Source organism: Pocillopora damicornis, chromosome 2 (genome assembly GCF_964200805.1).
Source record: "Pocillopora damicornis chromosome 2, jaPocDami1.2, whole genome shotgun sequence".
NCBI classification, from domain to species: Eukaryota; Metazoa; Cnidaria; class Anthozoa; order Scleractinia; family Pocilloporidae; genus Pocillopora; species Pocillopora damicornis.
In genome coordinates this window covers 12,446,734-12,457,754 of record NC_142671.1, presented here as the reverse complement: position 1 = coordinate 12,457,754, position 11,021 = coordinate 12,446,734, and the positions used below count along the sequence as shown (strand labels likewise).

General features: G+C 37.2%; 1 protein-coding gene across 2 annotated transcripts; it reads left to right on the top strand.

Moving 5' to 3' along the window:
- Window positions 1-3,553: 3,553 nt before the first annotated feature.
- Window positions 3,554-7,758, top strand: LOC113677871 (uncharacterized). 2 transcript variants are annotated; one of them, XM_089191346.1, is made up of 6 exons: window positions 3,554-3,676; window positions 3,924-4,022; window positions 4,754-4,834; window positions 5,667-6,198; window positions 7,010-7,149; window positions 7,523-7,758. In XM_089191346.1, exons 1-6 carry the CDS (start codon window positions 3,586-3,588, stop codon window positions 7,687-7,689), a joined length of 1,110 nt encoding a protein of 369 aa, XP_089047472.1. In that variant the 5' UTR covers window positions 3,554-3,585; the 3' UTR covers window positions 7,690-7,758. The 2 variants fall into 2 exon arrangements, with proteins under 2 accessions (XP_089047472.1, XP_089047468.1); XM_089191342.1 differs by having other exon boundaries at window positions 3,924-4,028.
- Window positions 7,759-11,021: the final 3,263 nt, after the last annotated feature.

Below are 11,021 nucleotides of genomic sequence, written 5' to 3'. Positions count from 1 at the left end.
TCAAAAGCTTGATGACCAAGCATAAGAAGTTAAGAAGTTACCATTGCCCTGTCACTTTTCATTTTTCAATGAAATTAGTTGATTGTCACCCTTCTGTACAGTTACTGTCTTTTTTTCATCCTGATGACAAACGAGTTATTCCTTATTCAAGGAAGTTTTACCCGAGACAAATACTACACTGCAGCCTCTAAGAAGATTTATTTTGGCGTTCGATGAATGTGCTATTTGTCAGGTGGATAATGAAAAAAGGTAACTGATGATCGAGAAGCGGACCTGTCTAAGGGGAGACCTCTTTCACAAATTCGTGTGGCTGTCGAGTGCTGCCCCCCAAACACCTCTCAACTTGGTGAACTGAACAGTCAGAGAACATTGTCAATAAACAAGTGAAAATCAAAAGAAGAGTAGAAAATTAAACTTAAACTAAACATAAACTAAACGGAGGGCACCTGTCATCAATTATTTAAAAATGAGTGTTACGTATTTCTGTTTTGGATGTATCAAATCAATCGGAAGTGTATATTAAGGAAAAGATAATAAACATCAACCTCATGATGAATATCAAAATCTCTTGAAAATTATGTTTTCCGTTATTATCTTTATCAAACGATGAAAAACACTTGTGTAAGGGATTTATAATTGACACGGGAAGGAACGTGTCTGTACACATTTTTCAGCCTGGATAAGTTTCTATCTGCATGTCAGAAGACGAAGTTTTGTTTCACGTTAAACCTTACCAGGAAGGCAATATCCTTTCACTGATTCCTGAGCAATTTCAGCTTTGATGAATGGGAGACACTTACGTGACAATATAACTGGCTTTGGTTGACTGAATTGTTTAAAGGCCATTTCCAACCTTGATGCAACGCGCGCCGCGGCCCACGAAGTTCCCAGATCGTTGATAACCTTCTAAAATCGTCTTTCTCAAGAGCCATCCAGGACATATAGTCAACTGTGTTACGGTAAATACATTTGCCGTTCGTCATTTTACAGTTTCCTTGCAGTTTTTTTAATTTTGTCTGGAAGAATCCGAAGAAAATTTTTTTTTAAAGTGTCACGCTTGGATCTCTTCTTACTTACTTTGTGAACAGAGTCGGCGAAAAGGACAACGTTCAAATTTTTTCACTTTCTAGAAGCACTTGAGGATTCTAAATCAAGATAAAATATTTCCAATAGAAATTAATATTTTTCAAAGAGAAATATGGAAAAATGTTGGACTGCCCGGTGAAAATTTTCTTAGTGTCACGCTTGAATCTCTTCGCACTCTGTGTACAAGGGTCAGCGAAACGGACAACGCTGGAATTTTTTCACTCTCTAGAAGCACTTGAGGATTGTAAATGAAGGTAGAATATTTTCCAACGAAAAATTGGTATATTTCAAAGAGAAATATGGAGTTATTTGAGGACCGTGTCCAGCCGTGTCATTGAAAAGTTTTTAAGTGTCAAGTGCTTGGATGGCTTCGTACTCTGTATACAGGGTCAGCGAAAAACATCAAGTTCGAAATTTTAGGCCGCCTGGAAGCGCTTGAGGATTGTAAAAAAAGGTAGAACATTTTCGTATAAATATTTTTTGGATTTCGAAGAGAAATATGGAAAAATACCGGACTGCCGGACGTTTAATTATTTTAAGTTTAGTCACTTCACTGCGGGAACGTCAACGACAATGACAGTTTGCGTTACAATTCTTATTTGCTGCTTTGCATGGACAACAACCTCGACCACTCTTTCGAGCGCAAGTTGCTCTCCACGGGTCGGAAACTTCAGCTGACCCTTGGTCCTATTTAACAAGGATGGCAAACTTCAATTAAAAAACAACTGATGAATGAATGAAAACGTGGTGGATCAACATTTTCACCTTCTTCGAAATGCTCGCAAGGATTTTCGTGTTCCTCTTTAGCAATAACCGATCCATAAGGGTTTACTGCCTCGGAAAATCGACAAAATCAATGGATTCATCTAATAACATACTGGATTAAAACGTATAGAACTGTTTTAAAAAGAATTATTTAAATAAACTCTTCAAAAATTCAGCGGAGAAAACGCAGAAGGTATTTTGAGACGTGACAAGTAAAGTTAACTGACCGATCAGAGGCGCTATTTCAACAAAAGTGGTGGTTCAAAACAAAAACAAACGACCGCGTTGCATCAAGGTTGGAAATGGGCCTTTAAAGACATTAAAAATTATTCCATATTTATTGCAAGTCAGAAGGTTGTATTTCAATCTTAAACAAAAAAAAATTTCATTAAGTTTGCCACAACCTGGCTCTATTCCATCAAGTCACTACTTTGATCAAACCTCAAGTTAACTTAATTAGGGTGGTGTTTTACTTATCATTCCTTTGGTTTGTTAATAACTTTTTTAGATTGTTTGGGAACTACGAGAAGCAGTATTATAGACGTTTCCCACGTCTTTTCTATGTACGCTTAAGCACATGTCACTGCTTACCAATCTTTAACTTAGAACGATGTGACTACCCTTGAATAAATGCATCATGTTTCTTTGTTCTTCTTTCCATAAGTCGATATCGTATTCTACGCTTGTTTGCGACCATGATGTTCTGTCATTAACATGTGGCCGATTAATGCGGATACCAGGTAGCTGTTTATGGGAAACTGTAGAAACAGCTTTTTTACAACCTGACCAATTAATTATTACTAAAGGTTACAGGAAGAGGTCAAGAATTCATGATTTAATTCAGGAAATTTGACACAGTTTCTCATTCAAACAGATTCTCCTAAGAGGTAAGTTATGCTTTTCGCCTTTGGCACCCTGTACGATTGCATATAGTCCATATAATTCATATTTTATCGTTTGAGTTATATATTTACAGCTACCATCTCAAGAAGTCGAAATCAATACAAAGATTGACACATTTTTGGATGAATGTTAATTTCTTTGGAATTTTTTATTTTATTTTATTTGCAGTTATAGTTCTAATTGAACTCACATAATACTATAGGAAAAACTAACTTATCGTTAGAAAATTCACTACTCATTTTTTTCTGAACCTTTCACACTTCAATTTTATCGAATGCGTATTAAATTCGAACATATTATGTAGAAAACGTTTAGTTTTTGTCCGTTTTTATTTTCATACGATAAAGATCCTTATGCACTAAGGAGCAAGAACATCTAGACTGAAGCAAATCCCAAAAGTGTCATGATATACACTGTAGACTAACGTGTCCGCCTGACAAATACTGGTACAGCCCAGGCTTAACTGCGTGTTGTGCGGCAAGATCAATGATAATTAAATACGTCCAAGAATAATTTCTCATTTGGTTTATCAGTGGTTAGTGTGTTAGGTAAACCAGGAATGAGGGTTATCTTACAGAAACGAAGGGAATGAATCACAAAAGATTACTTGCTCCTTCGATTTGACCATAAATATTTTCTCTATCAATAAGTTATTGTCTAGCAAAAGTGTTCATAGTGTATCGTGTGTGTAAAGGAACGAGTCAGCTTTTCAAAGGAAGCCAATAGTCTTTCAGTCAGTCTGTTGTCGTGTTAGGTGATTGCAAAAAAAAAATGATTGTTCTTCAAATTGACTTTACACTAATATAAAGCCAATCGCATTGCAGAGTTACAATGACAATCAAGTTATTTTTTGTGATACTCTTGCTCTTCGGAGCCGTCAATGTGAAAAGTGCCTTTGGTGAATCTGGCCTCGATCTTGAAGGTAAGGTGCCACTTCCGTTACCCCGTCGGAATGTAAAGTACTCTACACTTTTCTTTGCTACCCTAGCTTCCAACTAAGCTGACAGCAAGGTTTATGTTGGTAATGACGATATCTCTCGATTAGGAAACATGTCATGTTGTTTTAAATCCAAATTCAATTTAATTACCAGCTATCCCATGAGAACCCTACAAGAAACCACCTGTTTTGATGTATTTCTGATTATTGGTTTACTTTTCTCGGTATGTAGAGATAAATCCTGACCAGACAGTAGTTGGAAGCGCTGAGGAAGAGAGTGAAGACGCAGATGAAGACACAGAGCCGGTTTTGATTGATGAAAACCTACTAGGTACAGGTAAAGTTACATAATGATCACAAGAAAATTGATACGAAAGGTTACAGCTTTCTTTGTTCCCCTTCATTCCTTCTATATTGTATTTCTCAGCATAAAAACAAAGACCATTGCTGAAATTTATAATAACTATAGAAAGATGTCCACTTGTTGGCTGATGGCGTTACTTCCAACATCATTGCATGTTCATGAGCCGTAAGCATTTAAAGTCTCTCTAATTCGGTTGCTCGGGGAGTAAAACTACTTCGCTATTCAATCTTACGTTGATGAACCAACACTCCCTTTTCCAATTTCGACCTGACAAAGAGCCACCCAGTGTTTGATTAACCGGTAAATGCCATTTTCTTGAAAAAGAGCGGAGAAACTACGAGCGCCCTGATTGGTCAAAAACCTGCGCAAAAAATTTGCTCAACTGACCACTCAGTTAAACTGTATTTTAAACACAACACTTGATTTATGTTGGCCAAATAAAATTGTTCTCGTTGTTTTTTTGGCTTTCAAAGCATCCTCTTCATCTCCTGATAACTAACGGCCATCAATGAAATGATTAATATTTGGGATTTTTTTCCCGTGTGGCGCCATTTCTCAAGGCATTCGTTGTGTCTAAGGTACGTTTTAAACTGGCATAATTTACTACTTGCGTCAATGTATATGTTTTGTAACCCTCCCTAGGAGGGATCCCCATTCTACTGTAGCTGTTACTGTAACTGTAAATTCTCTTTTTAAAGATCTTGAACAGTATGAAAACGAAACCAACGACTTAGAAGCTGAGTCTGGTGAGGAAGTGGAAGAAACGTCAGATGTTTTAGGTGAGGAAATTACAATTCTGGTCGAAATGAATTGCTTACACACTTAAAAGTATCACTAACCAATAACCAAGTCCCATACATATACATGTCATTTAATTATTCGTCGATGACAAATCTAATGAATTATAGCCAGCGTTATTAACTTCCCAAAGACAGACCCATCCAAAAACAATCGGTGTAAGTGTGCTGAGTTTTGTTCATCTTTTTTCATGGAAACAACTCTTCAAAGTAAACCTCTAAATAAAAACAACTGAACATTCAACAACACAAATTATTTTTTTCCTGGAGCTGCATAAGGGTTCTTTATGCAGTCATCGCACAGATTTTCAACAAGAATGCTGTTTTTTTTTTCACACTAAGCGGAATAATATAGTTTCCCCTGTATTACCCCCTTAAACTGTTGATTTCGTCCTCCACTTTGGAGAAGCGTATATTGCTATTGATTAGAAACAAGATATCCACTGGCAATCTTATATCTTTACCCAACCTCCCCCCCCCCCTCTCTTATGAAAAACGTTTTTTTTTTCTTTTTTGAAAAACCAAAAAAAACCCAAATTAATAAAACCTTGAGACTGAGATGAAGTAGAATTTTGAGATCACAAACAAACGACACACCATGAGCTGAAGGTCAGTTAATTTCGCTCATTTGCCGCTGAGTCCTGAAGCCCTTTGACGCGCTGTAAAATTATGAAAGAATCCTTTTCCATAATGCCAAAACTTGGTGCGAATTGGTTTTTCCAGTCATCAGAGTAAGTTGCACAAGTAAGTGACATACATAATATTCTTATTTGCTTTCTTCACTTTTTTCTACTCGATAAAATATTATACCAAGTCAAGAGGAGAAAAGGAAAAGGTCCTAGAGGTGGGAAACGTCCTAAAGGTGGAAAACGTCCTAGGGGTGGAAAACATACTAAAGTTGGAAAACGTCCTAAAGGTGATAAACGTCCTAAAGGTGGAAAACGTCCTAGAGGTGATAAACGTCCTAAAGGCGGAAAACGTCCTAAAGGTGATAAACGTCCTAAAGGTGGAAAACGTCCTAAAGGTGATAAACGTCCTAAAGGTGGAAAACGTCCTAGAGGTGGAAAACGTCCTAAAGGTGGAAAACGTCCTAGAGGTGGAAAACGTCCTAATGGTGGAAAACGTCCTAAAGGTGAAAAACGTCCTAGAGGTGGAAAACGTCCTAGGGGTGGAAAACATACTAGGGTTGGAAAACGTCCTGGAGGTGGAAAACGTCCTGGAGGTGGAAAACGTCCTAGGGGTGGAAAATATACTAGGGTTGGAAAACATCTTAGACGTGGGAAACGTCCTCGATTTGGATTACGTCCTCGATATGGAGATTTGCACATCATGGACAAAGTGGACAAGTAAATGAATTATACAATGTTGTTTTTATTACTTTGTTTGGTTTTTCTTCTCTTTATCAAACGTATATGTTTCTTTTTTTATCTTTCCGTTTGCTCGTTCACCCTGCAGCAAGGGCTTTTGGCTGAGGTTGGTCAGTTGAAATCTCCGCGGTGTGAAAAAATATGATTCATTCCGTTTGACTATGGTCAGTTTGAAACTCTATTTGCATATTTGGACTTGGTGTCGATGGAACGATATTTAGTTTAGGGTCGTGACTAATTTAGGAGTACAATAGTCTGGCTTTACTTCCTCCTGCAATTGTTCTTACAATCCGTGCCGTTCTCTCAACCAATCACCATGGCTATCAATGTTTACCTACTCTGATGACCCCTTAAATGTATGTCATATGATTCACCATTGGCCCTTTGTGGCATCTTTTATTGTATGAACAGAACTTCATATAACTTATATAGAACTTATTGTGTGAATAAAACTTCCCTACCAAGCTAAAGAATTTACCATCGTTCTAATGATTAGAATGATGTTACATTCTTTAGCTCGTTAAGGAAATAGAGAAAGAAGTTATTTCGTCTTGCCACGGGCGTGGGACAAAAAATTCTGAGTCCTCATGAAAAGTCGAATTTCAGACCTCCGAGTCCGCTAACCGATGCTCTTTCAATGAGCCATAGAGATTCTATGGTAAGCTTCATCGTTTCGAACAAATTCTCGAAACTTTTTATCCTAACAATGATGCATGACACGGTTTTGGTTTTGTAGCACTCAGTAGAAAGACACACCGAAAGACATGAAACCATCTATTTTGTTTTTCAGTTGTTGCCGCATCCGCAATATCTGCCTCAGTAAACATATGAAGTCCAAGTATTGCCCCTTCAGAAAACTTGGAGCACTGTTTGACATGTCTTACGCAGTAAGATTGACTAAGAAAGGAGGCAAAGAAAATTTCAAATGCGGTAAGCTCAAAACTCTTAACCAGGATGGCTAATTATATAACCAACCAGCTCTATTGAATGGTGACTTGAAAGAGAAAGAGACTAGGCAGCAATCTTACAAATATATAATGATGTATTCACTAATTCACTATCAGGCTTCAGCAGAAACGTTTTTTGCAAAATGGCCAAACGTCAAAAACGAGACTCTTATGGCGCACTTATTACAAAGGCGTTGATTGCGGCTTCCATTGCAAATTGAAAAGATTAAAGGCCCGACGATGTAATTTGAAAAAGTTTACAATTCTTCATTAAATATTTCGTTGTTTGTTATGTCATCGTCTTTATAATAAGCATTGTAATTGCTACCGTCATCAATACTTTTTGATTCTTTCAGAGCCTGTCAGAAGCCGCTGTCGTTACGAACTGTGCAAGTGTAATACTAAAGCCGTCAATTGCTTCATGAGGAACAAATATTATCCAGAATACGCGGAGAATGACCCCAAAATTTGTGATTCACGTGGCGAACTGCGCTTTCGTAAGAAGAATAAGATGCGGTCTTAAATGATTCCAGTTTCCAAACTTATTCATGACTGTGTACAACAAAATTGAATAAAGGGTTAAAATGTGGAAGTGGCGTTCAAATATATTTATGTATCAATAGATGCATGGTTAGTTATGGCATTCATTGAATATGCTAACGCTGTGATTTATGATGATCATAAGAAAGTTAGCTGGTACTATTTCTCTGATTTTGTCAATTATTAACAGATGACAATAATTTTTTTTTTAGGGAAAATTGTTAGGAGGTCTTAATCGGCGATTAAAAATACACCTGTTTGAACGTTTTGGTAGGGACTTTCCCAATGATTCCCAGAGTAAGGTATAAATAACTCTTGAGCGAAGAAATGAAAAAGCCTTTAATCAAAAGCTTGATGACCAAGCAAAAGAAGTTAAGAAGTTACCGTTGCCCTGTTGCTTTTCATTTTTCAGCGAAATCAGTTGATTGTCACCTTTCTGTACAATTCCTGTCTTTTTTGCATCCTGATGACAAACAAGTAGTATCCTTATTTAGTGATACCAATTGCATTAATGCTAAAAAGGCAGTTTTATCTGAGACAAACACGTACGCTGCAGCCTCTAGGAAGATTTATTTTGACGTTCGATGAATGAGCCATTTGTCAGGTGCATGATGAAAAAAGGTGACTGATGATCGAGAAGCGGACCTGTTCAAGGGAAGACCCTTTTCACAAATTTTTTTGGCTGTCAAGTGCTGCCCTTCAAATACCTTTCAACCTGGTTAACTGAACAATCAGAGAAAATTGTCATAAACAAGTGAAAATCAAAAGAAGACTAGAAAAGTAAATTTCAAGATTCCTCCTAGTTGATAATTTGGTAATCAAGTAATCATTAAAAGTTAATTGGGGGAATAATCTAATGAGTGAAAACTTTTTCACCTTTTGAAGAAGAAAGCAGCAGTTCGCAGGCAGTAAGTTTCTTTAGTTAGGTATGTTCCTATACTTAGCTTTTCTATCTCTTTAACCTTTCCGCTGTTAGCTTGTTTCGAATTGGTTACGTGATAATTCCTTAAATTCCTCTGTCACATAGAATAACTGGGAGAAGACAAAAAACAGAGAAAGAAATCTATGATAAAGGTTAGAGCCTCCTCATCCCTACTCAAGCTCCCTATTTGTGAATGTCACCCTACAAATGAATATGCCAATAGTCTTGCTCATTATACCGAGGCTGTCACGAATACCTAAAAATATAATCTCGTAATCCATTTCTTAATTACTGTCGCAGTAATTCTTTGTCATAAGAGAATATCTGCTGCTAAGTTTAGGATAAATGGGAGCTCTACTGAAATCCGAGCTTTGAAGTAACAGTAATCAAATTTTTCTTAGCATTTGATAAAGTTTTTTTTTTTCAAGCCCTCTTTTCAAACCCTCGTTAATTTATTGATTACAAGTTATTTTGGGAAGAGGAACACCTGCTGGACTTGTTTAAACGTAAAGGTGTTCCTCTTTGTCTAAATGACTCCCATATAAAATTAGTCTTAATTCGGTTCCCTACTTGGGTGAGAATTTCTCCTATATCTGACGTAGCGACCCACACTCATTGCGCTCTCTCTCTCTCTCTCTCTCTCTCTCTCTCTCTCTGAAGCAGTAACGTGACAAGGAGATTTATTCATAATTTGTCACCACCAAGCAATTAAATTCGCTGAGAGAGGCGAAATGCAACTTTAAAAATTCGGAATTCTCGGGCCAAAGATGCCGAGGAAAGGTTTGATGTTTTGTTTAACACAAAAGAAAAAATTTTCAGCTTAAAATCGTAGATTTGCTCAATGCAGAATAAGGGGATTGAATTTAAGATGAGATGGCTAGGTAAAGAACTTACACCTCGCTCGGGCATGAGTCTGTTAGTTCTCATTGATACTGTTGGGTGCTACCAGTAACTAGAAAACGAAGCCAAAAAATGTTTCCGCTCTTATATATAATTTTTGAAATTGCTTTACTGGCTATCCATTTCTGAGTATTAGTTTGACACTTGAAATATGAGGTCATAAAATTATGATCGATTTCATATGTACCACTTCTGAGACTTTTCCAAGCCTTGAATCTTTGTCAGCTTATTTTTCCTTAAGTCGTTTGGCTTATTGTTCATCTCTGCCCGGCATATTTGTGATTGTTTCAAATATACCCATATAAATGAAACTTCACAAACGCAATTTTAATATTACGTTGCAGTGTCATCATGGTATCATGATGTCAATTGCTTTGGGAGTCGTTGCCTTGCCGAATACCACTTCGATATCCGGCATCCAAGGTATGTATGTGATCATCTGATTTATGAGCAAATCTCTTTAACTTAACTCTATTCCCATCTCAAATTTATGTATAATCTGTGTTTTTTTCAAAAGATGAGGAAAGTGCAAATGCGACCAAGAGAGGTGGTATTTCCTTTGGCTTGATGATTTTGCGCGTTATTAAAAGAAATCCCATTGATTTCAATGGTTATGGTTGCTGCTGTGGAATTGGTGGGAAAGGCAAACCCGAGGATGATTTGGACAGGTGAAAATATACAGTTCTCTTTGTATAAGTAATGCTCATTGGTTTCAGTTTCTGGCGTGCGGCAAGTTGTTCATGTTACTATGGCAAAGTGAAAAAAAAATTCACTCTACATTTCATTTTGCACACACCAAAATGAGCTAAAAAAATTAACTCGATTATGTACTCTACACTCTGGTTTATCTACTCTTAAAAGCTCTTCCTTGATTAACTGAATGTTTGACATGATTAACAGTTTAACTATTCAAAGCTATGATTCATTTCATTGAAATATTAGTGGACGCTTTTATTGCCTCAGACAATTATGCGGGCTATTTATAAAGACGAGCCGTGTTTTTCGATGTAGTTATGGACTTCTTTCTTGGATTACTCATATAATACTCAGGTCGCCTTAGGCCTACTCTGAGACCTTAATTCGCCTTAAGTCGCCCAGCTAAAGTCGCCTAAAGTTGCCTAAGCTCACCTTAAGTCGCCCTAAGTTTCCTTAGGTTGCTATCGGTTACGCAATATCATAAGGATTCCACCCCCAATTGACCCTATCCACTCCAATCATAGTTTTCTGCAGCTAGAAAAGTAGTTGGAGAGACTGGAAAGGAAGCAGTTTTACAAAGGACCTTAGCATTTGGTTCTCAGTATGGTATTGGGGTGTTTTGTCTAACTGAGGTAGGAGAACAACAAATTGGTTGGGTCACTGAAAAGGACCCGTGCAATTTTGGATGTTGTTGGAAAGGCATGCGACTTGCCAAACTTTCATGCCAAAATTGACAGTGCAACTGCCAAAAATATGGGAGACAAGTTTACCAAGATAACAATTTTTTATAATTTGTG

What these genes read in the sequence shown, in the direction of transcription:
- LOC113677871 (XM_089191342.1), top strand. Translation starts at nt 3,586, where the DNA reads ATGACAATCAAGTTATTTTTTGTGATACTCTTGCTCTTCGGAGCCGTC. An exon ending in ATCTGGCCTCGATCTTGAAG is followed by an intron (nt 3,677 to 3,923) that starts GTAAGGTGCCAC and finishes CTCGGTATGTAG; the next exon opens with AGATAAATCCTGACCAGACA. An exon ending in AGAAACGTCAGATGTTTTAG is followed by an intron (nt 4,835 to 5,666) that starts GTGAGGAAATTA and finishes TATTATACCAAG; the next exon opens with TCAAGAGGAGAAAAGGAAAA.